The 25531-nt window shown below is 46.9% G+C and overlaps 1 protein-coding gene across 1 annotated transcript in view; it reads left to right on the top strand.

Annotated features, from left to right (window-relative positions):
* Nucleotides 1–25531, top strand: part of LOC126522689 (metabotropic glutamate receptor 5-like) — a 402455-nt gene that overhangs the window by 331597 nt on the left and 45327 nt on the right. Inside the window, exon 7 of the mRNA XM_050171464.3 lies at nucleotides 15115–15361. Within this exon, the coding sequence (XP_050027421.2) occupies nucleotides 15115–15361 (247 nt within the window). The remainder of the gene's footprint in view (nucleotides 1–15114; nucleotides 15362–25531) is intronic.

The raw sequence follows: 25531 nt of genomic DNA, 5'->3' as shown, positions 1-25531 counted from the left end.
TGATTTGTTTTCGCGCTCGCCTTCTGGCGCGCTAGCTTCTTTTCGACGCTCCTACCTCGCCGGCGTGTCGGAACACTGCAGCCCAAAGTTACAAGCACCGAGCTGCCGGAGTTTCTCTCTCTCTCTCTCTTGCCTAAGGGCAAGATGAGACGGAGGCGGCGAAGCGGCGATGGTCACGCAATCGTGCTTGCCTGCCTACCTGCCTGCCTGCCTCGCACTGAGATTTTCGCACGCTTTGCGGAATCAGCTGTATCGTTCTCGGGTGAAGTTCAGGAGGGTTGACGATGTGTGAGCATTGCTGGGAGGTGGGCATTTTCTGTGCGTGTATGTTTTTTTTTTCATTTTTCCCTTGCTGGGTAGAAACAACGTATATCTGTCCAATGCCAATACTTGTTTACCTGTATTATGTGAGAGCAAATGATCTTCCGCCTGAGCCTTGAATACTCGCGGCAAGATTGGAACACTCGAACATCCTGGGGAGTTCCTTTCTTTATTTTTTAAATCTTCTTATTTTTACTTTTCATTTAAGTTTTATTACGAACTCCAGAGCATGACAAGGAAAATGAATGTCCTCTCACTTTGCCCACAACTTTATCTGCGGCATAAAATACGGTTGGCCGATTGAGTTCTCGCGTGATACCGAGTATTCCGCACTCCTTTTCGTGCCTGCAAGTGTTCCTGAGTTGCCACCCCGCCCCCAGCATAAACGCGTTTTCAGTTTGTTTTTTCGTGCAGTCTATTTGGCCACCACGTGACGGATGCGACAGGGTATAATCTTCGAAGGAGAATGATCATTGTATGCTCTTAGCAGCGTCTTACGAAACTTTCTCGTCTCTTTCCTGCTAGTAAGGTGATTTGATTGTGTTTGGTTTGATTTAGACATGTCTGATTTGCAGTTGAACGAAGCTCCCCGCTTATGACGCCCGTTAGCGAACGTCGTTGCGTTGCTGAAAAGGCATGCTAACATGTCCCCACAAACGGTGCATTTCGCACGAAGCTTAGAGAATACCGCGGTGTATTGCAATGCAGTTTTCTTATGCTGGTACTTTTCCTGTTTTTTTTTGTGTGCGTGTTTTCGCCCTCTGCACTTGCAAATTTATCGTAACATTACTCCACGACCCCTCAGCTCACAACATATACGTAAAAGTCCGTTAGGCCTAAGGGCGTTGCCGTAAGCACTTACGACTTTAGCAGCCAAGTTCATGGTTTCCTTCTTGCTCTCTTTCTTTCTCTCTCTATTGCTTTCTTTCTTTTTCTGCGACAACATTCATCTAATCAGACGTAACCTGTTCCCGCATCACCAACTCTCCGCAGCTGTGATGGGAGTCAATTCCGAGAAGCCATCATAGGCAACGCAAAAATGCAACGAGGCACAACGTTCCCGACGCAAATGATAGCGCAACGAAACAAGACTACAGTTTATCTGTCACATCATCACAAAGACAAGAGATCCGTATACAGGCGGGGTCGAAAGCTTACGGGATACGAGAAAAAGTAGAATATATAATAAGCGTGAACATGTAGCCTGAATTACAAATGTGCTACGTGTACTATACCGTACGCGATAACACATTGTTGTGCAATTTTCATGGCTGCAAACTAGAACTGCGTCGATATTCGACTTTATCGCGGAACTAAACTCTAGTAAACTTTTGAGCGTGCTTGTATCGGCGCGATGAAATTGGGGAGGGTTTATCGAGTGCAATGAATCATATATATATATATATATATATATATATATATATATATATATATATATATATATATATATATAGTGCTCCCAGGGCTAGTTCTAGTAGTAAAACATAAATGTCCCGGAAAGTGGATGGGAAAACGGAGCCACGATGGCTCATTGGTAAGAGCAGCGCACGCGTATTGCGAGGACGTGGGATCGTTCCCCACCTGTGGCCAGCTGTTCTTTCTTTAAAAACAACTGGTCACAAGAAAATGAATTCTTTCTTCATCCATTTGCATTTCCATTACTTATGATTCCCTTAATACAATCAGTAATTAGAAGTGTTTTCCGCTATATTGTCCTTGGTGTTTTTATTGCCTTGTTCCGCATGCGTCCACCATGGCCCTGAGTGTCATTGACTAACACTCCCAGGGCAAGTAAACATAAACACCCAGCTTAGTGGACGGTTTGATAGCCGTTGCCGTAGCACAATTGTTAGTGCAACGCCCACGTGATGCGGTAGTTGTAGTTTTGGCTCCCACCGGCGACAAGTTATCTTTTCGTCTATTGTCGCTTCCCTTTTCTTTATTACTTTATACATTTCCATTTCAACCACAGCTAATTTCCCAGATGCTTTCCTTGGCTTCATTGTCTCTCGGCATTATATCGCCATGATTGAAAAATCGAGCTCCTCAGTTTCCTTTCTTCTCTCGTTCACAATATATATATATATATATATATATATATATATGTGCGGTTATCGTGAAGTATATACGTGAAATACAATTCGTTTTACTCTCCTAGAATTTTACACACCTGTAGCGCTCACTCAGTTTATCCGACCGCTCCACGGTAACGGCTTATTGTAAATCAAAACAAAATATTGTCTTTCTGGCTGTATACTTCTTTTCTTCCCTCTTTCTTTGTGTCCCGCGTTCACGCGCAGGAATCTGTTAAAACAAGCTTTCGCTGTTTTTTCGACCGTTACTTCGAGTTTCCGCGGGGCGCTTTATTCGGTGAAGCAACCGCGGGCAGGTTTCGGAAAGCTCGGCGTGCGAGCCAGGCCGCGGCTTCAATTTGAACAATGCCAGGCCACTTTCTGCGACAGAGGCCGGTGCTTACTTCCTGAGCCGGTTTAGTTCGCTATAAGCTGGGCTGCCTTTTCGGAATTGCTGCGTTACTGTGGCCACCTGTGCTTGCCACGAGGCGCAAACGTCGCGTTACGGGGCGGCGCGGTGAAGTGTTTCTGACAGCAATATACGCGCTACCGGGTAAAGCCTTTCCCATCCGCTTTCCACTCCTACTCTGCGCACGCAGGTAAGCGGCAACCAGGCTGTCGGTAAAACTCGTCGACAAAACTTCGTATCACCTAGAAAGGCGATATTTTCTCTCATCGCTTACAAAGTGAAAAGTTTTAAGTGACGATCGTCGTGTCGGTGCTTTGACTGGTTAAGCCGGTATAAGCCGATATACATGGATACTAGATAACAAAAAGTAAGGCCAGGGCACACACTTGTTATATGAGTGTTTCAGAGTTCTAGAAGCGTCTCTTACAGGAAAGCAATAAATATTGACGCTATAAAAGTCGCGACCGTAAGCCCGAGTTAGCTTTGGGTTCACGCCACTGGAGTGTCACTACCAGAAAGGGCGGCGGGGCCTTTTGTGCTAGCGACGCGGAATTGTGTGTTAAATGCATCTGCAACCAGGTGCTTCAAACAGTGCGTATCCGTTCTGTGTGTGAGCAATCCCAAACAGTCGTAACCTTATACCAAAGCCACGTGTTAAAGCGCCCCACATGCAAGTGCTGTTCCCGTCAAGCAGATGACGTGCAGTTAAGCTCTCTTCTCTTTCACATTCCTGGGACCGAAAGCGATATCTGTTGCCAGTCTCGATTCGTTCTGATGTACATCGAAAGAGAAGTGTTCGAAACACGTGTCTCCGCATCGCCTGATCGGTTATTTCTGCCTCGCTTCAGGGCCAAGTGCAAGACCTCCTGCGATTCCGATTTCGATTCGAGCAAATGAAATGCGATACATCCTTTGTCCCCTCCCCACCGCCCCCTTTTCCCCCTCACTTTCTGCCTCAGCCCTTTTGTTGCGACGCCCATTAGGCATTTTTTTTTTCGCCTCTTCTGCTCTTCCTGTGCTTTTTCCGAGGAACAGCGTTCGAGATGTCGGTGCGACGTCGACATTCGGTTCACCTTTCCTTCTTATGTCTCGTTTTTCCCGGTTTCCTTTTTCTCTCCCATCGCGCCCTCCTTCTGCCGCAAAAAGCCACTACGCTCCTCGGTTTACCAGTGTGCGCGTCAGAAAATAGTTCCGTATGGCCGTACGACGCCTTTTCTCATTCTCCAAAGCTGATTCTTCGGCAGCGATCTTACTCCTTCGCGCGTTTTCTCTTGGCTGCGCATCGCAGGCGCCGTCTCTTAACGTTCCATTTCGTTCCTACCCCATTCATTTTCTCTTCTTTTTTTTTTCTTATCACGTTATTCCTTGCTTGTAGCACATACCTTTGCCCGCTTCACCGCAAGAAGCAAGGGCTTCTCAGCCTGACACGGCGCGTCTGCACATCTTCCCACCCCCGCAGCCGCCGAAGCACTCACATCGAAACGCACACCAAGTGCTGCCGTTTCTGTTTGGCTGGCGGCGGGGACGTCGTCTCCGTCATCTCGGCAGATTCTGTTTTCGCACCCGCTTTGTACTCGGGTCACGACCAGAGGCGTCGAAATCCTCCGGTTCCCACAAGATGCTGCCGCCCCTTTTTTTCCCCTTCTTCACACTCTGACTGCAATGAAAACTGTTCGCGAAAGAAAGCTACTCGGAGTGTGTTGGCACGATGTTTATCTCGCATTCGGCGTTACTGTTTTTTCTTTGTCTCCTGCCGACCTCTTCGCGACGTGTGCTTGGCACTCGACACATGTCGGGTGGGGCTCGCTCTTCTTCGCGCGTTTCTTGGTTTGTCGCGAATTACTTTGCAAACACGTTATTTGGCACTCGCAACAGCTTTTGTATTCTGTTTCGCTTTATTTCTTTTTATTACTTTTCTTTGCCTGCTTGTGAAGACGGCCGGGCAGGTGATTATTTGGCCGTGATGCGCCGTCACCAAACCCCAGTGTGCGTGGTGCAACGTAAGAAGTGCATCATCGATTTGAATTATTTTGTTGTACTTTTTGCTACAATGAAATAACGGGTCCCGGGGTAGGGCTTAAGGCTATGATAACTCCTTTTTTTCTTTTTTTCAGTTTAGCTGGACAAGCTCTTCGATCGTTCATTAAGACTCGTTAAGATATCTGCTTCAATGTAGTAGTGTGTTTAAAAAAGAGAATGAAAAAAAAAGTGGTCTTTTTGGAACACGTGCTTTTTTCTTGTTTATAACGTGCTATGATTCGTACAGGTCCTCCACATTAGCGAGTTTGCTCATTGCAGAGCACTTTACGCTGAGCATTGATAAATATCGTAAAAGACGATGAATAGTTGCATGGGATAAAACATGGCCAATACAAGGATTGCAAGCATTTTCGCCCTAGACAACTGTAGGTGCACAATCCATGACCATCTAAAGATACATTCTCTTGTCATAGGGCTTTTTGGGACCTAGTATTCTGCGGCTATACGCCTTGTCTGAAACGTTGTCTGAAAGAGTCTGTCATGTTAACTGCTGTAAGGAAGGAAGGAAAGAGTGGAGAAGGAAGGCAGGGAGGTTAACCAGTTTAGCCTAACCGGTTTGCTACCCTACACATGGGAGCGGGATGGGGGGGGGGATGAAAGATGGGAGGAGAGAGAGAGGGAGCACATAACTGCTGTTAACTGCTGTAACCTTCCCATGAGCTAAAGGGGCTGGATTTCTATGTAACCAATTCGAAACCACGAAGTAATCGCAGTGAAGTCTTTACCTTACAGATATGTTGGCAGGCACGACACAGTGAAGACCGTTATTGCAATGATGCTGTAGTTGTCGGGGTGGCATTCATGCCGCACTATAACCAGTGTCACTGGCTACCCAAGGTTAGTGATTAAACACAGGCTACCACATCAACAGAACACTGAAAATGGAGAAGGCAGGGAACGAAGTTAGGAAGCCTAATGTTCGTAAGAACCGTTTGTCACTGTCCCGCCGCTTTCGTTAGCACTGTGTTTTCGATCACAGATGGCTGATGCTTGTTCTTACGAAAGAGAGAACGGTACGAAATGTTTTGTGAGCGTGCCTGCTCTCGCACCACCCACACCCCTCTCCCTATGCTATAGTTTCAGATTTCCAGATTTTAAGGATAACACGTCGACGACACTGAGGAGCTGCGGCCAATGCCCTATTCAACAAATCATGGTCACTCGTGAAACGTCGATCTCGACGCGCTAATCATGCTGTAACTAGGTGATCTAGTCGTTGATGGTCATAAAAATACGTTAAACTCATGTTTCCAAAGCAAGTTATTGTGGGTTTGAGCCAGCCACTGTTCGACTAAAGATATTTCCCACGGGAATTCCTTGAAAACTATCATTTCCTGAACTTTCCTGAAACATGCGAACAACGTGTACCCTTGCCCAGCAATGCCTTTCCCTCAGCGTTAACTCTTACATGGATGCGTGTGCATCTTTTCGAGCATTCGAAAACGTGCGAGATGGCGACGTCTTAGCCTTGCCTCGTGCGTATCCTGTATGCACTGGCTACAGACAGTGAAGAAAAACATGCACGCCCAGCATTTCCCCTTTCAATGACGGCAAGGACGGCGAATGAATCGGCAAGCTCGTTTTACGCGAGCTATCACGTCCGCCACGTAATCACCTCCCCGAACGCGCCCACTAGCTAGCTCCATGCGTATCACTTACTTCCACATTGCAGCATTCACGAGCTCGATCGATAGCCGTAACACATCAACACCATGCTCGATGCGGCTGATTGTTTACGCAGCGCATTCTCCTCCGTCAACCGCCTCATCTCTTTAGCAGCGCGAAGCTATAAAGCTGTATATAAAGTTTTCTTTTTTCTTATTTCGTTTCTTCTTTTTGGACGCCAGGAGTAAGAATACGGCTTATCACTCGTTTCTCCAACGCGCACTTAGCTCTACATGGACTTATGGTTCTTCGAGCTCGAGGCTGTCGTCGGATTGGTCTCGTAATAAAACCTTTATTGGCGGCGTAGGACGGGGCCGGTATTTTCGCGAAGGCGCCGTTCGAGCGCGCTGCCGTCCTTGATCCTGCAAGGGACGCAAGCGCGGCGACGGCGGCACTGTCTCTCCCTTCTTTATGGGCGATATTGCGTGAAGATTCGGGCGCACAGAACAAACACAAGACGCCGCATATACGTAGTGCAAGGACGCGGCGATTCCCCGCGGTCTTTATTTCCGCTATGTCAACAAGGCGGCCTTTCTTCCGGCGACATTTCTATTCGCGCGAAGAAAAAGAAAAATGCGCGGGATTCCCGGAGCTCATTTGTCGTGCGCGGGATAAAGCCGCTAGATGGCAGCGGCGACCGAATTCGCAGTATGCGCATTTCCGTTAACGGCGCTGACGCGTTCGCTTCGTTTTGCCGATGCGGAAGAAGCCTTGGACCAACCAAAAACGGAAGTGCGGCTTGTTGTGTTTCAGTGGGTTGGCATTCTGTTCTATATTTGTTATTAAGAAACGAGAGAGAGAGAGAGAGAATCTAACAGCCGTCCGGCACTCTTTTTCGGCAACCGATTCTCGTTTAAGATGGAAAATGCTGACTCACACACACACGAAAAAAAAAAGAGGCCACTGTGGTGTGACGAACGTTAGACGTGCGCCCCTAACGCCTTCGAGATTCTCCACACTCTCGTTTTTATTTTTCCTTTCTACCGCTTCATTTTGATCTTGTTGCTTGGCGAGTGTCATACGCAGTCATTGTCGTCGTCGCGAACTTCAACTTTGTGGCCCGGCTTTTCTATGGCCTGCCTCCTTGTCTCGCCTCATTCTTTCTGTGCGCCGTGCTTACAATCATTCCTCTTCTTTTTCCCGACGTGCCATTCTTGAAGCCCTTCTCTTCCGAACTCCATTATCCCTGTGTGCTGCGGGTCTGTAGAAGAAGGACTTCAGCGACGCCGCCACTACCACCGACTCTGCTATTGGGCGTGTCCAAAGTAAAGAGGTCCAGTCGGACTCGCCAAGTCCTTTTGTTGCTCCGGGACAGCTGGGCTGCATTCTTTTCGGAAATGGTGGCCGCCCTCGCTCTGTATTTTACAATCTTTCCTTTCGTTCTCTGCCCCAGGCTAGTCGTTTACTCATCCAGGCTCCTTCACTTTTCTCGAACCTTCGAATTTTTTATCCAGGGGAAGAAAATGCGGTAATTGGGGTTAGCTTGTTGCCTCCTCTCCTTTGGCGTTTCTTCTTCTAGTGCACTTTCTTTCTTTCTTTTTTTTTTGCATCTGCTTGAATGCTCAAGAGAGAGAAAATGATAAACGAAAGGTAGGGAGGTTAACCAGGACTGAGCCCGGTTGGCTACCCTACACTGGGAATGGGAAAGGGGGACGGAGAGATTATAAGAAGAGAAAGTCCACTGGGGATATCAGTCGGTCACTCAGTCCGGATCACAGATGCTGACACAATCCGGTAGCTTCCAAATATCGCAGCAGTGCTTTTGTGGCCTTTTGTTGCTGCGATATGCGAGGCCATGGTCCCAAGATCTTGTTCAAGGTGAACGGCTTTCTATCTAGCTGATTGAGAGCTGTGCAGAGGTCTTGCCTTTCATTTGAATTTCATTTGGATTTCGTTGAACGCTCAAGTGCTTTATTAAGAAAGTAAGCTCATTACAGGTCCTCTTTTCTAATCTTTGATCTGATTAACCAATCGCCTGTACTTTGAAATTGCCGCGAAGTTCACGTAGACGAACTTGATCACATATCAGTTGAACAGTCCAGTATATCCTTAGCATAGAATGATACTTGTGCTTCCGGCGTTGTGCGTACGTTATTAGTGAATTTTTTTTAAATGCGAGAGCATTATACGCCCCATTGAGCGAAAGTGTCCTGGTCGGCGTGACCGAAAGATTGTACCAAAAATGACCGACGGCGCAAAGAGTAATAATACTACGAGCGAATTTTTGAGGGAACTTCCTGAAAATAAAATAAATTGCTGGCTTTGAAAAGAAAACTTGGTACATTCTTGGTCTGGGTGGGAATCGAACCCAGGCCTCGATACGGGGTGCAAGACGAGCTTGCTGCCCTCACGCCACGGCGGGTTTCTTTTTCTTTATTTCCAGCTTGTCTACAAGCCTCAGAAGAGTTTGTGATCATAGCTCACACTCGTTTTGTATGGGTTAAAGTATCAAGCATTGACACACCACAGCTTCATCACAGTCTTGTACACGTCACGTACCTTCACAACCATTTCCACGGCGGGCTCACGGTTCTGCCTCACTAAAGGTGTGCCTAGTGGGTGCGTCATTGCACACGTCACGTCGCAGCTATCAGGCTGACTAAACGTGTGACTGGGCACGTGACAGCACAGCCCACGGGGAGGAGGTGGCGCCGCGTCACGGGGGTATAAAATGAGCGCGTTCATGAGGTTACGAGGTCTGCAAATGGTATAATGCTTTCGAATTCACACACCTAAGCAGTCTTATGTGTCTCTGTGAATTTCCTTTTCTTTATTTTCATTAAGAACGTTGACAGGTGAGCGAGTTGGAAAGAATTTGCGTCCATAAGCTGCGCGACGGATTGGACAAAAACAAAATAACGAAAACAAAACGAGCTCCAACCTCTTATACTAAGCAGTTTAAAACACAGACGTGGCAGCTGCCATTGTCAGACACATGCACGCTAACACAAACACGTATGGTTAGCGCAAAGTACTATAGAAATAGCCGTTCTGGGCAAAAGTTAAGGATGCTTCAAACAAAAACAGTGGGTGGACGACAACGATATCGGAGCAGAGCACGAATATCTAGAGCGACCGTAACTCACTCTACAGCACAGAAATGACAGGAAGAAGGCAGAGGGCAAAACAGATGGCGCTGTTTGTTGCCCACGAGTAAAGCCCCTTAAACTTCGTAAAGTAGTGCCACGCTTCGAAGAATGCCGCCTCTACTCGCGCGCTCTGGTGGAGGCCGACGCCGCGTCGCTATTGGCCTAATAGCATCACGTGGGCCCTCGCGCCGTGCATCAGCGCCATTTTTGCCCGAGAAGCGTCTACGGAGTGGCGAGGAGCGCATGTTAGCGCCGTTGCTGCGCTCGAGCAGTGTAGGCGGCGCCACGGTCGAGGAGGGAGCATGAAGGAGAGGAGAAACGAGGAGAAGTGAAGGCGGAGGAGGAGAGTGTCGCTACATCACGAAGTTTAAGGGGTTTTACCCACGAGCCTACGTGTCTACCCTAAAAGCGGCGTCCCCAGATGCGCTCAGGCGCCGCTTTTATAAATGAAGGCTCGAACAACTCGTCGGGGCAAGGGCCCAGGTAAGGATATTCTCCATTTCGCGAGATATCTATACTTATAGGTGGCGCATACCACGTTCATCCCACCACGCTGCACTTCTGAAACGAAAGTCCTCTGCTTTATGTGTAGGAACTTCCGTCAAGACAGCCAACTAGAAGAATGGCTGTGTCACGTCTCGCAAAGCGCATCCTTGTGCCTCTAAACGTGTCCGTTCCCAAAAGGCTTAACACACTCTCTACGTTTTTCATTTATTTATTTATTATTTATTGATTTTTTTTGTCGTCGTGATACCGTTAGTACGTGTCCTCCAACGCTGGCTCACTGAACGGCTGCCTCGTGGGTTGGCGGAAAGCAAGCGAACTATCAAGCCTGCCACGATGGTAGCAGACTGCAAAAGGCGCGGCGACGCGAGTACCAACAAAGAAATAACAAAGCGATGACCACATCACTACCAAGACAACACACACACGCACACACACACACACGCACACACCTCCGCCGAAAAGCTGCTAAATAATATCAGAAAGAAAAGAAGGGGATCGTTTAATGGACCGACGGTGGCTGTCTTTTCTGGCCCGGAGCCAACCGCCGTTACTGATGGAAGTGAAGAGTGCGAGGGTTGGGTTAGCGACGCGCGAAGCTACGAAAACCGAGCGTCGTCGACAGCCCGGGCCCCTCGCCGTATAAACTCGACGAAAAAAAAAAAAAAAAGCGAAAGTGGGTATAGTGCGCAGAGATAAACCGTGGCCGAACGCTTTTCCCTTCGTTCCACTTTAGCGACCGCGACTGTCGCTTCCACATCTTCCTCCTCGCCGGTCGGCCCACAAATCACAGCCGTGTGTGTCATCGAGCGCCTCCGCAAGATGCGCAGCGGTGAGCTGTACTACATACGTACACGATATACCGAGCGATGGGGTTTCGCTGTTGCGCGACTCTCTGTGCGGCTGGCGCTTGTGGGCTTTATTAAGGCGAAAGTCTATAGATGGCTCGTGGGCCGAAAAATCCAGTGTCCGGCGTTGTGGCACCAGAATTCATGGTACCAAAATTCACAGGCAGTCGAACACTTGACCTTTGGTGGGAGTCCAACCCACGACCTTTGGTGTTAATTAGGGTGAATTAGGCCATCAAGTTCTTTATGAGTAAGCGTGAAGCAGAGGCGAACAAGGACAATGTTAATTCAGGCACAGTTAATTACGATATAGTTAGTTAAGGCACTTGAACCCACGACGATTTATGAAAGTCGAGCCATCGACGTTTGGTAGGAGCATTTGGTGATATGGGCGAACCCGACATGCCTCCAAGTTGGGTTCTAATTGACATCGTAAAGGTCGAGAGTCGTACCCACGACCATTGGTGGGAGTCGAACACTCGACCTTTAGTGGGAGCCGAACCCACGACCCAACATGGAGATATGGGCGAACCGGCGATATCTCCAAGTTGGATTCCAATCGACATCGTGAAGGTCGAGAGTCGAAACCACTGCCTTTGGTTTGGATTAAGGCAGAGTGATTAAGATATAGTTAATTAAGGCACCCGAACCCATGACCTTCGTTGGGAAAAGACAATAGGAAGTAACAACACGTTCGACTGAAGGAGGAGGAGGAGGAGGAAGCGGGGGAAAGAAAGAGAGAAGGTAGGGATGTTAACCAGAAATGCGTCTGGTTGGCTACCCTACTCTTAGGGGTGGGAAAGACGGAATATAAAGATGAGATAGAGGCATACTCCCGATACAGAAAGCTGTATCGGGAGTTTTTCACGTCGCTCTACAATTTTCTCATTGTCACTTTTCACCCGCCGTGGTTGCTCACTCAGTGGCTGCGGTGTTGGGCTGCTCAGAACAAGGTCGCGGGATCGAATCAAGGCCCCGGCGGTCTCATCTCGATGGGGGCGAAATGCGAAAACATTGGTGTACTTAAATTTAGGTGCACGTTAAAGAACCCCAGGTGGTCGAAATTACCGGAGTCCTCCACTACGGCGTGCCTCATAATCAGGTAGTGGTTTTGACACGTAAAACCCCACAATTTAATAATTGTCACTTTTCAACTAATTATAATACTTGAGAAGTTGATTAAATAATTAAGACTAATTAGGCAGAATTAACAATAATTTGAGTATCTCCAAGCGACGACAAACAACATTACCTTGGTTCTGTCCAGCTACGTGGAATTCGCATATTTTTAAACTTTGGCAAAATTAGCTGGGACACCCTGTATAGTAGTCCACGCGAATGTATATAAACAAATACGTGTGCGTACCTTTCGTCACGACGAGCCCCGACCAAGACAATAAATGTGTTCGCACCTTTGTTCAAAATTCTTTGTCACCTCTTTGTCGTGTGCTAAACAGCTTCGTTGGTCATCCACCTTTACAGTGTGGAATGGCTCATGAATTTCTTTTTCTTTGCTTTTCGTTTATTTTAAGAATTCGCTTAATATACGAACCCAATGAGTATACGGAAGCGAAATTGGAAATTGTCGAAATTATGTGAATAACTAAAATGCCTCATCCTCGTAATACAACTAAAAATTTACGTGGCTCTTCGTCACCACATAAATCAACAAGAACGTGCAGTCTCAAAATTGTTCATAGCGGGATATATTACGAGAAGCATACTTCATGTGCCAACATCCAGAACAACACTTTGTATTAGGTGTGGTATTCGGCATCTGTCCCGTATTAAGAGACGCTACATCGACCACTTCGTGGTCGAAGTAGCGCCTAAAATTCTATAAAAAGGCTTCCTATAAGAAAAGAAATTCATTAAAAGCTATCGCCGAGCTTAAAACACAAGTTTATTGTTTAATTAAGCAGCCTACAAAAACGTCCTATGTCCTGCGCTCCTCTCATATGCATGAACGTCACCGCGTGTCATCGTGCTTGCGATAACGTATTACTGGGGCTCCGTGCGATCTATCTGGCCGGATGACAGCACATTAATAGTTTTGCCTTTCTCCTGCCCGAAGCGGATCATCAATACAAGAGAAACCTATCGCTGGACAGAAATACTCGCTCCTTATTCGCTGGACAGGAATCGTTGCACACGCACTCTTGAGAGGACTGGCAGGTAAAAGCTTTAATTTTGATCGTCAGCTAGAAGAGCGCGCGTTCTCACTTTTATCAGACGGGCGTGTATTTTTTTTTTTTTTTTTCACGAGCGAGAGCGTCGTGGCAAGGGCTAGACAGAAGACTGCAATAGAACGCGAAAGCGGGCGAAATAAGCTAAAAAAAAATTCTAATCGTATAAAACTTTCGCCAAGGACCTTCTTACTATGACTGTCGATATCAATGCGATTGACATTCAAACAACGTAGCGATGCACCGTATTGCTGAAGACGCCTTGACAGAAGTAGGGTAAGAATGGCTAATCGCATTAATACACTCCCACGCCACAGCGTCAGCACAAAGCTTCGGACACCACGAAGGAAGCGTCACTAAATGTGGCCTCCCAACCGCAGCCGGCTTCGTCCCGCTGGAGCTGTAGAATTTTGGTTCAGCATAACTCACTTCGAATGAACTAAGACACGATTGCATATGCGTCCTTGTTAAGGCGTGAAATTTTATTTTAATTCTCAGCGAGGACATAGCAGTCAGCAACAGCACTCCAAAATGGGCAAGGGAGGCTAAGAAAATATTACCACTTGTGTTTTATCTGTATTGTAAGAAAATGTAATTGGCGGTGAGCAGCGTTCCTACTGAATATCTTTTTTCTTGATTTTCCAGTCTTGCAGCTTCAGTACAGCGATAGGGGTGCTGAAATATGCAGAAACTGCGTGTGTCGATGTAGCCGTGTTTCTAACGGCGCTCCGTGCCGAATACTTCTGCTTTTAGCTGCATATTAGCCTATAAATCACCCATTTGGCGTGCTGCTGCTGTCTGATATCTAGACCTTGAAACGTTGTTCTTGATCGCGGAACGAACGAACGAATGAATGAATGAATGAATGAATGAATGAATGAATGAATGAATGAATGAATGAATGAATGAATGGACCAGCTCATGGTTTCTGCGATTCAATCGAGCTCAGTTATTTGCGTCTTCAATGGACGCGGCCTCAACGACCTTCAGTGTTACCTTTCGTTACCTTCAGAAAAAAAAGACACCTAAGCAAAGCACAAAATCTTCACTTCGGTTAGACGTTAGATGGCAACGTTGCGTTCGTTGTGCATAATTTTTTACAGGTTTATTCATTCTTTTGCGCTCTTTTACAACCACCCACGGTACTTATGGTCGTTTCAGTCCCTGTGTCTCCATATGGAGACGTAACTTACCTTTAAGTAATCTGATTACTGTTGACAAGATAAAGATCTTTAACGCAGCGCCGAAAGTAAAGGGACCATTCGACTGTCCGCAGTCAATGCTATATACGTTTCCCTAAGTGGTGTAATGCAAAGCAACGCTATTTTAAGAGGTGCACTACCATGTTTGACAAGTTGGACAAGTTGCTCATTATCGCTGCTTTTAATTTGTGTTGTTTTTTATATCAGAAGCCCTCAACATAACAGTAACCAGCACCCTTACTTGTAACAAGTATTTCACTTCTTTCCATGATGTAACGCATAGTCTACAAGAGGTCAGTATCCGTAATCAATTCAATTTTTTTTAATTATGACGACGTGAACCGAAATATTCGTGCCACAAGTTGAACATTTTTCTTGCCTGCGAAGGTTGCGCCGTGTTTTCAGAAAAGAAAAATATGGAAACGTCGAATACTTAGGAACACACAGTCATAAATTCGTGACCGAAGTATGCCTGGGCACCGACCGTGACTCTCTGTTCCCTTTACCCGCCGCGGTTGCTCAGTGGCTATGGTGTTGGGCTGCTGAGCTGCTGTTGGGCTGTTCGCGGGATCGAATCCCGGCCACGGCGGCCGCATTTCGATGGGGGCGAAATGCGAAAACACCCGTGTGCTTAGATTTAGGTGCACGTTAAAGAACCCCAGGTGGTCGAAATTTCCGGAGTCCTCCACTACGGCGTGTCTCATAATCAGAAGGTGCTTTTGGCACGTAAAACCCCATAATTTAATATTTTTTCTCTGTTCCCTTTGGTTTCGCGCAGGCAACTACGGCTACAACGGCATCGACGAGTTCACCAGTCGTGCCAAGGACGCCGGAATTTGCGTGGCCAACTCGCACGCCATACCGACGGATGCGGACGACGAGGACTACGATTCAGTAGTGCGCAGTATCGACAAGTTCGGCACTGCCCGCGTGGTGGTCTGCTTCTGCGAAGGATTCACCGTGCAGGCGCTCATCAACGCCACCGCCAGGCTGAGGGTCGCCGGGAAGTACATCTTCTTCGGCAGGTGAGTACAGAACCACTCCCGTGCTCACGTGCCCGGCTTCAGAGAGAGAGAGATAGAAAGAGAGAGAACGCGAGAAAGTCAGGGAGGACAACTAGAGACGTGCAGACCTGTGGGTATTTAAGCAGGTGGTTCCTCAAAAATAAAACCAGTTGTTAGAAAGCGCTCGTCCTTGTGTTGCTGCTCTTCTTCGTCCCTGTTTGGTTGCGCGCAAAAACTTTTAAGATGAATCTGTTCCAACTAGGCCGACTCGCAGTTATGCTACAGACGAGCATCCGGTTTGCTACCTTACACTACGGGTAAGGGAAATGGGGAATAGAAGGAGGGAAAGAGGAATAGAGTGTGTGCTGAGCGCACGCGGGAGGATGCACAAAAGCACTACAAGCGGTCTCTCCCGAACCGGCACACTTTCGTCGCTCCAGCGAAGCCGATTACAGGTAAATTCAGAGAGGAGAAACTTTAATGGCCTGAGTGGTGTGACTCGGCCTGCTCATTCCATGTTGTTGAAAGGGTCTGGGAGAACGACAGAGCCAGGGCACTAAGATGAAGATACTTTAGAAATGATGATGATGATGATGATGATGATAGCTGCTGCACAGTTTGCTGTTTTTGCGTAACGCGCACGTGCACGCTTCACGGCATATCCGCCTTGGCCGAGAAGGACCAAAGCTACAAAGAGCGTAGCCAAGAGACCGTCTGTAGCATATACGATCTGTGCATCTGTTCTCGCCACAGACGCGTTTGCCCGAAACAGCACTTGCTGCAGGTCATCAATTATTTGTGACAACATCGCCTTGAAAACCGCGTCCGACGGTGACGTCACGAATCACTCTCGGTGTTGTCGTTTATATTCGGAGCTCCGAGCACGGCCGTGGTATGCGCGGCCATTTCTTCTTTTTATTTTTGTCCGAGCTTTCGCTGTTCACTTTATGCAATAGCTTCAGCCTCTCAACGTGACCTTTCGCGTGGAGACTTTCTGATTTTTCCACGCACTGCCACTGGGCAATCGCTCTTCCCTCGGTCGTCACCGCACTTTGCGCGGTCGGCTGTATGGCCGAGTAGACTGGCACGATCCCGGATACAATGTAATCAAAGCTGGGAATATTCGGGAAACGGTGTAAACGGTGACGGCCACCGGCAACAGGATCACCTGACCCTGTCAGCTGATCCTGTTGCCACTTGGCTATGTGCGTCCTCGCAAAGATATTAATGTGGCTTGTAACGCGGGCCGATCTCTGGAGCTGTGCAACAGCGCAGAACCCACACGTTTAATAGCATTAAGAGAAAGCATTAGCTCGGTGGCTGCTATCTAAATACATGGGAATGGAGAAACTGTTTTTCTCGGCAACCGCCGCACCAAATTTGATGAGGTCTGCGGCATTTAAAAGAAAAGGTTAAAATCTAGTGAGTGTTAGTAGCGAATTTTTTTATTTAGGCCGTTCGACCTTTTTTTATAAAAATTGCTGAATATCGCAAACTTTCAGAAAAAGAAACTATGAAATTTCTGAAAAATAATGAGAAATAATATCGTAATTCTGTCAATTCTGTCAATAGTACTTCGAAAGCGGACCAATTTGATGTATTGTACACGGCTTTCAAGTATACCATAAATATGTGAGTAGCCCTTTTGCAAAATTTTTGTAACCGTTATAAGAAATTCAAGTAAGATCTAAATTATTATATCAAGATTTTCCACATTGGATGTCCCGACGGATGCAATTAACAGAACTGTGATATGTGTTCTTCGTGCAGAGTTGCGGCTTTGTAAACTTTGTCGTTCTATGTTTTTTTCGCACTTACGAATTTCCAGTTTTGGGAAAGAAAAGTTCAGCCCATTAATCGAAAACCTTTCAACTGTGACTAGAATTTAACTTTTTCTCTCAAATGCTGCAAATTTCATTAAACTTGGCTCCGGAGTTATCTCCGAAAAACATTTCTGCGTTTTACACGTATTTGAATAGGCGGCGTCGGAGTTTGGCCCGAACTAAAGCTTCCGCTTAACCAATAGAAGTAACCCGCGGCCTCCTAGATCGCAGCGAAGCTGCGCGACGGCTAACGCGACGGCTAACGCGACGGCTAACGCGACGGCTAACGCGACGGCTAACGGAAAAGTGCCCTCAGCAGCGCATACTAGGTGAGTTCCAATTCTGGCCAGCATGGGAGGCAGCCTACTTAAGACAGCTAATCAGACAGCCCAGACAGCTTCGAGGTCATGCAATGGAGCGCGTTTCGTTCCGTCTGGAAGACGCATGGAAGACGCTTGTGTCACGTGGCGCCACATCGTGGCGACAAGAAAAAGTTGAGAAAAGCACTCATTATTTTTGTATTTTAAGTATTTGCGCCTGCGAACCTATGGAAAACACGATGTGACTTACATAAAGGGCTTAGGAAACAGTGTCTACGTTTCCTTGTGCGCAGACGACCTTCCCGTCGAGTTTCGAAGTGTCCGGCTCAGCCACCATTTTGTTTTGACGCTAAAGTAGCCTGCATCGTTTTTGATGACGATGCTATCGTCGCGAAGCTGTCTACTTTGGCGTCTTAGAGAGAACTGGAACTAGTCTTAAGATCGCTGCTGTTTCCATTTGCCGTCTACGGCGAGTATTGGCACACAGTCACTGTATCTGAGCAGGTCTGCTGGGAATCTATGGATTGATTTTGACAACCGTCCTGCGATGACTTCTGCCCTGTTTATTTATTTATTTATTTTGTTAGGAAGGTAAACCAAGCGCAGGACGTTGACACCATGATTCCATTACCTTAGTTCTGAGATGAATGAATGAATGAATGAATGAATGAATGAATGAATGAATGAATGAATGAATGAATGAATGAATGAATGAATGAATGAATGAATGAATGAGCGAGCTTGCAACGTGGCAGTGCGTCGCCGCTCTTGGAGAAATCTCGCATGAAGACAACTCGATAGCAGTTACCATGTCGGGGTATTCTCGCGATCGCTAAAACCGTAGAAAACGTCGTATTTTTATGTTTCCGGGCACAACCTTGCCTTGGTGTGCAAATAGAAGTAGGCTCTCCAACGATAGACGATTCGATTGTTTATCTATGTGTTAGGTAACCGACGTCCTGCTTCTGTACAATTCCACAGACAATGGTATTAAATGCGTTATTACGTATTTTCAGATCATGTAGTTTGCGTAACCAAATAAAGCAAAAAAAATATTGTTGGTGCACGATTGTGAGCAAGTTCGCAAGTTGTCTTTCCTCCTCTTTCAGATATAATACAATATATTTGCATCACTCTGTGAGCCTCGACCACTACGAATGCTCAGATAACAAGGAGACGTTTCTGTGCCGCTAGGTAAAGCAAGAGGCGAAAGCTTTACTGGGTTCTCGCCCCCACCTATGTAGGAATGTGTCCCCACTCGCGAGTCACCCTAATATCCACCAATGGGGCACCGCACCGGTGCTCAACCTTCACAGCCAAGTTGATTCACTGTTCAGTAAAATTCATCGGTGGTTACGGCGTTGTCGAGTGAACTCACAACGCCCTTGTGCTAAGATATGTTTTCTTTTTCCTCTAGTGGGGCACTGGAAATGCCTCATTAATAAACTAGAGTTTACTAACCGCTCTGACGAGCTGCTAGCTCTGGTAGAGAGAGAGAGAGAGAGAGAAGTTTAATGATACGAAATGGGGGAGGTCGGCCTGAGGTATATTCCTCTAGCCAGCTACTCGGCATTGGGGGAAGGGGAAGAGGGAAAGAAAGAGGGAAGAAAGAGGCGCATGATGGGTAACGATGACGATAGAAGAAAGATGAACATATGGCAAGCAACTTGGCACATTTACTGTTACTGCCATAGTCAGAAATGTCAACGCAGTCACTGACTCGGAGCTACTGAGACTGTTTTTTTCGTTCGTAAGCATTGTCTCCTATTGACCGGCTGGCTGCCTTCGCTAATATACGTTCAACATCCGGGAATGGCAGGCGCGTTTCGTGCGTTGCTATACCAACGCACGAAACGCGACTTTGGGCTTGTCATTCTTATGCGTGAAATTGTTATATAAACGTACTGGATGAAGGAACAAAGCGTCGCTTGTTCGGTGACAGATTAAAAAGATAGAAGAAAGGGGAAAGGCAGGGAGGTTAATCAGAGGCGAATATCTGGCTTGCAACCCTACGCTGGGGATAGGAAAGTAGGTAGGGAGAAATAAAGGAAGCACAGATACACAATCACAGTCGGTCACTAACACCGCTCGGCACAGTAGCACTTGTAGCACTATAAAGATCACTTCAGGATACAGCCGCTTGTCCAAGTTTGTTGTCCTGAAACACTGCAACAGTGCCCTCGTCGCCCTCCGCTGCGATGGCTTGTGATGTCGGCATTATAAAATTATTTTATCTATTAAAGGTCTTTGATCAACGTGCGCTATCACGCTTCCGTGTGATCGTCTCTGTAAATTGTAGCGAGGAGACAGATTAAAATTGATAAGAAAATAAGCACGACGAAAAATGACCGATAAAAGAAGCACATCATCCTTGTAGCGTGGAAAGTTGCAACCTGCTCATAGGCATGGCAGCGTGTTTATCCCGCTCTATGCTTGCTTCGGTGCAGTATCAATGCAGTACGACCTAAAAGCCAGTGTGGATCAATATTCCAGTATCTGTATTACTGTATTACCTGTATTAAATCTGTACTAAAAGTTTCATGGACCTATCAAAATTGCAGACAGTCCTGAAAACAAAAAGCAGAAGGAAAGATATATAAAATGTATCTTGCGCGCGATGGTTAAGGTTAGCGTTGGCGTCGAAGACAACAAAATGAAAGAATGAAATGGGAGTTCTTGGTACAGTAACGGTTTCATTTTTTAATAATCCAAACTTCGCAGGGTAGGTTCTCTTCAATTAAGCAGGGTTGGAGTGCTTGCACTCAGAGGCGAGGATGACAACCACTCGAGTAAAGTGCGCAGCGAAAGTTATCTTGCAGCTGATTACGTGCGGACGAGCCAAAATTACTTATGCTCGCGAAAAGAGCACTTGTCTAATAAGAGAGAGAGAGAGAGGGAGAGAGAGAGAGAGAAAACTTGATATAGTAAACAAAGAGAGGTCGACCTGAGCTAGCATGTTCTGACCAGCTACTCTGCACAGGGAAGGAGTAAAGGAGACAAAAACGAATGATTAAAGATGACCATGAAGACAGAAAGGAGGGATGCGTATATACGATAAACCGCGTAACGCCGTGGTTTCTCTAAAGTCTTGAGTTTGTTCCAGTGTTCTGCAAAGTCTGCTGTGGTGTTATGCAAGGGGCCCGGAAAAGCAACTTCTTATAGCGTTTGCCTTCCAACACTTGCTAGTGTCGGCGTCTGCGGCTTTCGCAAGTAGTTATAGACGAGTCGCAAGTGATATATATCCCGCAGTGTCTCAGGCACGTGGCAGCATTCGCAGTTTGGGCTGTTCGAGAACAAATAATTGATATTGATTGGCTTTGACCTCCACATGGTGAAGCTTTCTTACGAGGGCCTACGTGGTGCCAGGCAACGCATAACTTCGACAAGCTGGGTTGGTTTGTAACGAGCATTCACTTTCGTCCAGTTGTAGAAGAACAAGAATCGGACTGTTTTATTAGAACCATTCTCGTTGCAATCGACAAGTACGGTCACCATAGCTCCTATTCTGAACATTTGCGGTCAGGCAATTGAGAGTAACTCAATTCACAAACTTCATAAGTGACCATCAATTAGCCTTGGGAGTTAGCGTAACCTGACACAGTAAGTCACGCGCCATACACGAACGTGCGGTATTTTTTATTGCGAAGCAATACTACTTTAGGTCGCACTTCAGCCCGTTCCGTGGCGAGGCGGTGGTAGGCACCATTGAACTTTAGCGTGACCTCGCTGCGTGACGTCACACCACGTGACCTAAAGTGACGTCACACCAGCTGTGTAAAAACGGGGCCCCATCTCACGCCGTCGCGAGGCGAGGCGGTAGCCACCAACGGCGGCCTAACTCCCGCTCCTCTCACCAGGGGCGCTACGGTCGGTGTGACGTCACACCAGCTGTGTAAAAACGGGGCCCCATCTCACGCCATTGCGAGACGAGGCGGTAGCCACCAACGGCGGCCTAACTCCCGCTCCTCTCACCAGGGGCGCTACGGTCAGAGTGACGCCACACCAGCTGTATAAAACAGCTCCGCTCCTCTCGCCAAGGCAGTCATACAGCCAGATGTTACGATGGTGCCTACGAACAAGGCAGCTCGGCAGAATGCAAAGAGGAAGCATCAGCGAGCTACGGAGACGGAAGAAGAACGAGAAGAACGACTTTCTAAGCGGCGTGCCCAGTATGCAGCTCGGCGAAAACGTGCAACCTCCTCTGTGGAAACAGCAGAAGCAAAGGAAGAAATTATGAGTTATGGCATACACGGATTCGACGGATGACTTCCTCTTAGATGATTCACTGTAAGCCGTAACACTAGCATAACCCAAGACTACCACCAGCCATACTACCAGCTGATCCGAGAATACCACACCATTGCTTCGCAATCACCAGGCTTAACCAAGCTAAGCCACGGCCGTTTTTTTTTTTCGTTATAGAGAACGCCTGGGCTTACATACAGAAAAAGACGTCAACGGGGATGTTGTCATTGGTACCCTCTCACGCATTTAATTGCATCTAATTTAATATTTATTGACATTTATCGAACCAAGCCATTCGATATTTATTTCCCAAACAAACAACAGAGGCATACCAAAGCCGAAATGAAATAACCTAAAAAAAACGAAAAAAAAAACGAAAGCTATCGTGCAACACAGGCAGCCGGTATGGACTACTCTATATAGCCATACATTTATTCCGTGCGTCGAATATAGAGAAGTATGCGGACTTTCAGGGAGTCACATTTATTCCATTGTTCTTTTTCGAGGCACAACGATAAATTAGGGGATCTAGCTGGGGGATACCTAGTCTTGCTTCTACTGAAACCACTTTTTGTTTCTTTTTGGGCTTCCTATTTTATGTCCTTGTTTTTTACTGTACTCCTCTTTGATTGCTTTCGCCCTGGCGTATGCTGGTTGCGTCTGCGCTCTGTGATCGTCTGATCTTTCTCGAAACTGAAAAAAGTCCTCTCCCTCGCAACCCGCACATCTGTCGAGAGGGATTTTTCTCTTCGGCGTCAAGGTGCCAAGCCAACGAAACGCAAATAAATCGACGGGCCTCCTCTGTGCAGTCGTACAGGTTGGTCGGCGGCATAGCGCTCCTTGCGAACTCTGCGCACCTCGCGTGCGCCAAGGAGAGCGCGTGTTTTTTCCGAAGGGTGAGATGTGCGCGCGGATCAGGTCTAGATTTTCAATATGTGCCAGATAGCCGAGATTTCCAATAACTCGTCTCCTCCTCCTCCTCCTCCTCCTCCTCCTCCTCCTCCTCCTCCTCCTCCTCCTCCTCCTCCTCTGTGTTCCGTGGTTCTTACGTGGTAGATTTGATAGAACGTTTCCCTTTCCCTCTTTGCCTTCATACCGCCTCCACAAAATGGCGTCCTACTCTCTTTCTTTGTTCCTTTCTTTCTTTTGAGCTTCTGTTTCCTCCCTATTCGTCCGTTTCCTTTTCTATGTCGCGATAATTTGTGCGTGTGTGCGTGTGTGCGTGCGTGCGTGCGTGCGTGCGTGTGTGTGTGTGTGTGTGTGTGTGTGTGTGTGTGTGTGTGTGCGTGCGTGCGTGCGTGCGTGCGTGCGTGCGTGCGCGCATTATTTTCCGCGTGAGCATGTGTGGGCAGATGTCATAAGGGGTCCGAAGGTCTTCGGCCTGGCTCGGAATTTCCGGGCAAAGAGCACCACACAAAGAAGTGACGGTAAACGAATAAGCAAACAAGCAAGCAAGCAAGCAAAGATTAGAGATTAGATTCTAGGGTCTCACGGGCCAAAACCGCGATATTATTAAGACGCCGTATTGAGAGACCAGGGAATAAATTTTACCTTCTGAGGTGCTATTTGTCACGCTCATCTACTTAGATTTAGGTGCATATTCAATATAGCGTGCTCTTAAATCTAAGTACCACGAACGTTTTTGCACTTCGCCCCCATCGAAATGCAGCCGCCTTGGGAGAAGCAAGCAAGTAAGCACGCCGACAAACAAAGTCACGCGCTAGTTTGTCAGATTTCGTTCTTACGTTGGCTTTCAGTCGTAACATGCACATGCACACACACGCACACACGCACATGCACACACAGGGCGTTCAGCGCCCTTGCTAACAATCACCGGAGGAACAGCCACTCTTTTGACCATTCATAACTTCCGAGATCACTCGTCTTTCTCTGCCATGCTTCAACATGCGTGCTCCACTACAGTTGTGCAGCTAGGTATCACGTGACGTCCAATCGCGTGCTGTTGTTTTCGATTGCTTTGCCTCACAATCGTGCCGCTTCCGGGGCTTTCTATTACGTGCTTCGAATGTACTACATGCATGTGCGTTGTCATCACAGTAGTCACGATGCCAAAACCTTTCATTTTAACGCGCCTGGCGGCAGCTGTACAGGAAATGTCTCCTGTACCTGTCGCGTATTTGATAGCTGGGAACGTTTGCAGAAGCGCCGTCTAATACGAAACAAACGTAACGCTGGAAGACTAGTTTCCCCAAAATAATTCACAACGCTAACAGAGCCACTACTGGACACGTGTCGACGGCCATAAATGATGAGAGGAGCCGACGGCTATTCGCTTTTGTATGTATCTTATGTCGAGCTGGTTCGCCATTCCTGTCGCCATGCTTTCATGTTTTCTCTATACTTGTGCACGTCTGGTTTGGTTGGTATTGTCCGCGAATTGAGGGGGATTTGCGACGAGTTTTTGTGTTTGGAGGTTTGCACTCGTGCAGGGCTATACGACTAGCGCTTCAGCGCTTCGTCCGTTTCCTTCTGTCTGCCCTGTCTCTGGCACTATTATTTCACTTAATTTCATCGTGTACTATACAGCCTAAGTTAGCATACTGTTGTCTATGAGTAAGCGTTTCTTTTACTTTTTTAAGAATGTTTTTCAGACAGTTGGGTCTTGCACATCTCTTATAACGCCTCGACTACATTCTGTGCACCGGCATTTTCAGCAAAAGCCATTCGCTGAAACTGATGCACTTGTAGGAATTTGGTGACAGTGTGTATTTGTATGGTGTAAGAGTCCGTATTCTGTAAGAGTCCACCTCGTGGACACGTCCATTTCGTCTGCTGTTGAAGTTCTGATTGGCTGGGCTGGGCTTCGCGTCCGCAGCAACCAGGTGGCTCAGCCATTTAGCACTTCAGCAGCAGACGAAATGGACGTGTCCACTAGGTGGACTCTTACAGAATACGCCAAGGTCTGACGAACGAGAAGTCTGACGAGAGAAACCCGTGTTCTTTCTTGCGTCAGAAGGCCTTCAACCCGATAATAGTTGGCGCGTGTACTTGTAACAAATATTTAAATATTTAAACTTTTTTCATAATAAAGCACAACACCGATATATCAATATATCAGTATGTAATCAATTAATTATTGTAATTGTTGAAGGTGGCAAGATGCGACTTTACTATTCCTGCCACATGCCCCCAATTCTTACTGCAAATTTTGCGCCATGTTAATATATATCTTGTCCGAGTTCGATATATATATATATATATATATATATATATATATAGATTTCAGCCATCATTTAAGACTGAAAGGGTTTGAATCGCTTGACTCTTTCAAGCTTAAGGAAGGGAACTGCGCTAAAAAAGACACGGTCGAGTAATGACATGGACGGGCGCATTACTCGTCCGTGTCTTTTTTAGCGCAGTTCCCTTCCTTAAGTATGTACGACCGACTCGCCCAACAACGTGCTCTCCTGACTCTTTCAAGGTCTATTAACGAGGCCAGTCATCGGTTCTCAGATAATACACGAAATACGACGCGCGAAAGATTGCTTCATTAGTAGCAAGACGTTGGCTTTGTACGAGCAAGCAAAGTTCGCCAATGCTGTTTGTCGCCTAAAGCTGCTAAAAAAAAGTATACGATGCAATAAACCTCCTGGAGATAAAAATGTGTCGCGAAAAAAAATAATAAATCACGGGTATGATGTTCGAGCTTTTCCTATATCACAGAGTAATTGCACAACTTAGGGTGGGTAAACGGTTGCTTGTACATTGTCAGTTTCTGTGTAGATACCTGAGTCATTCAGGTTCAGTATGTAGGCATTTGTGCAAGCCCACCTGGAAATCAT

Source organism: Dermacentor andersoni, chromosome 6, assembly GCF_023375885.2.
Source record: "Dermacentor andersoni chromosome 6, qqDerAnde1_hic_scaffold, whole genome shotgun sequence".
Lineage (NCBI taxonomy): Eukaryota > Metazoa > Arthropoda > Arachnida > Ixodida > Ixodidae > Dermacentor > Dermacentor andersoni.
Note: the sequence above shows the minus strand (reverse complement) of the source record. Positions and strands in the feature narration are given on the sequence as shown.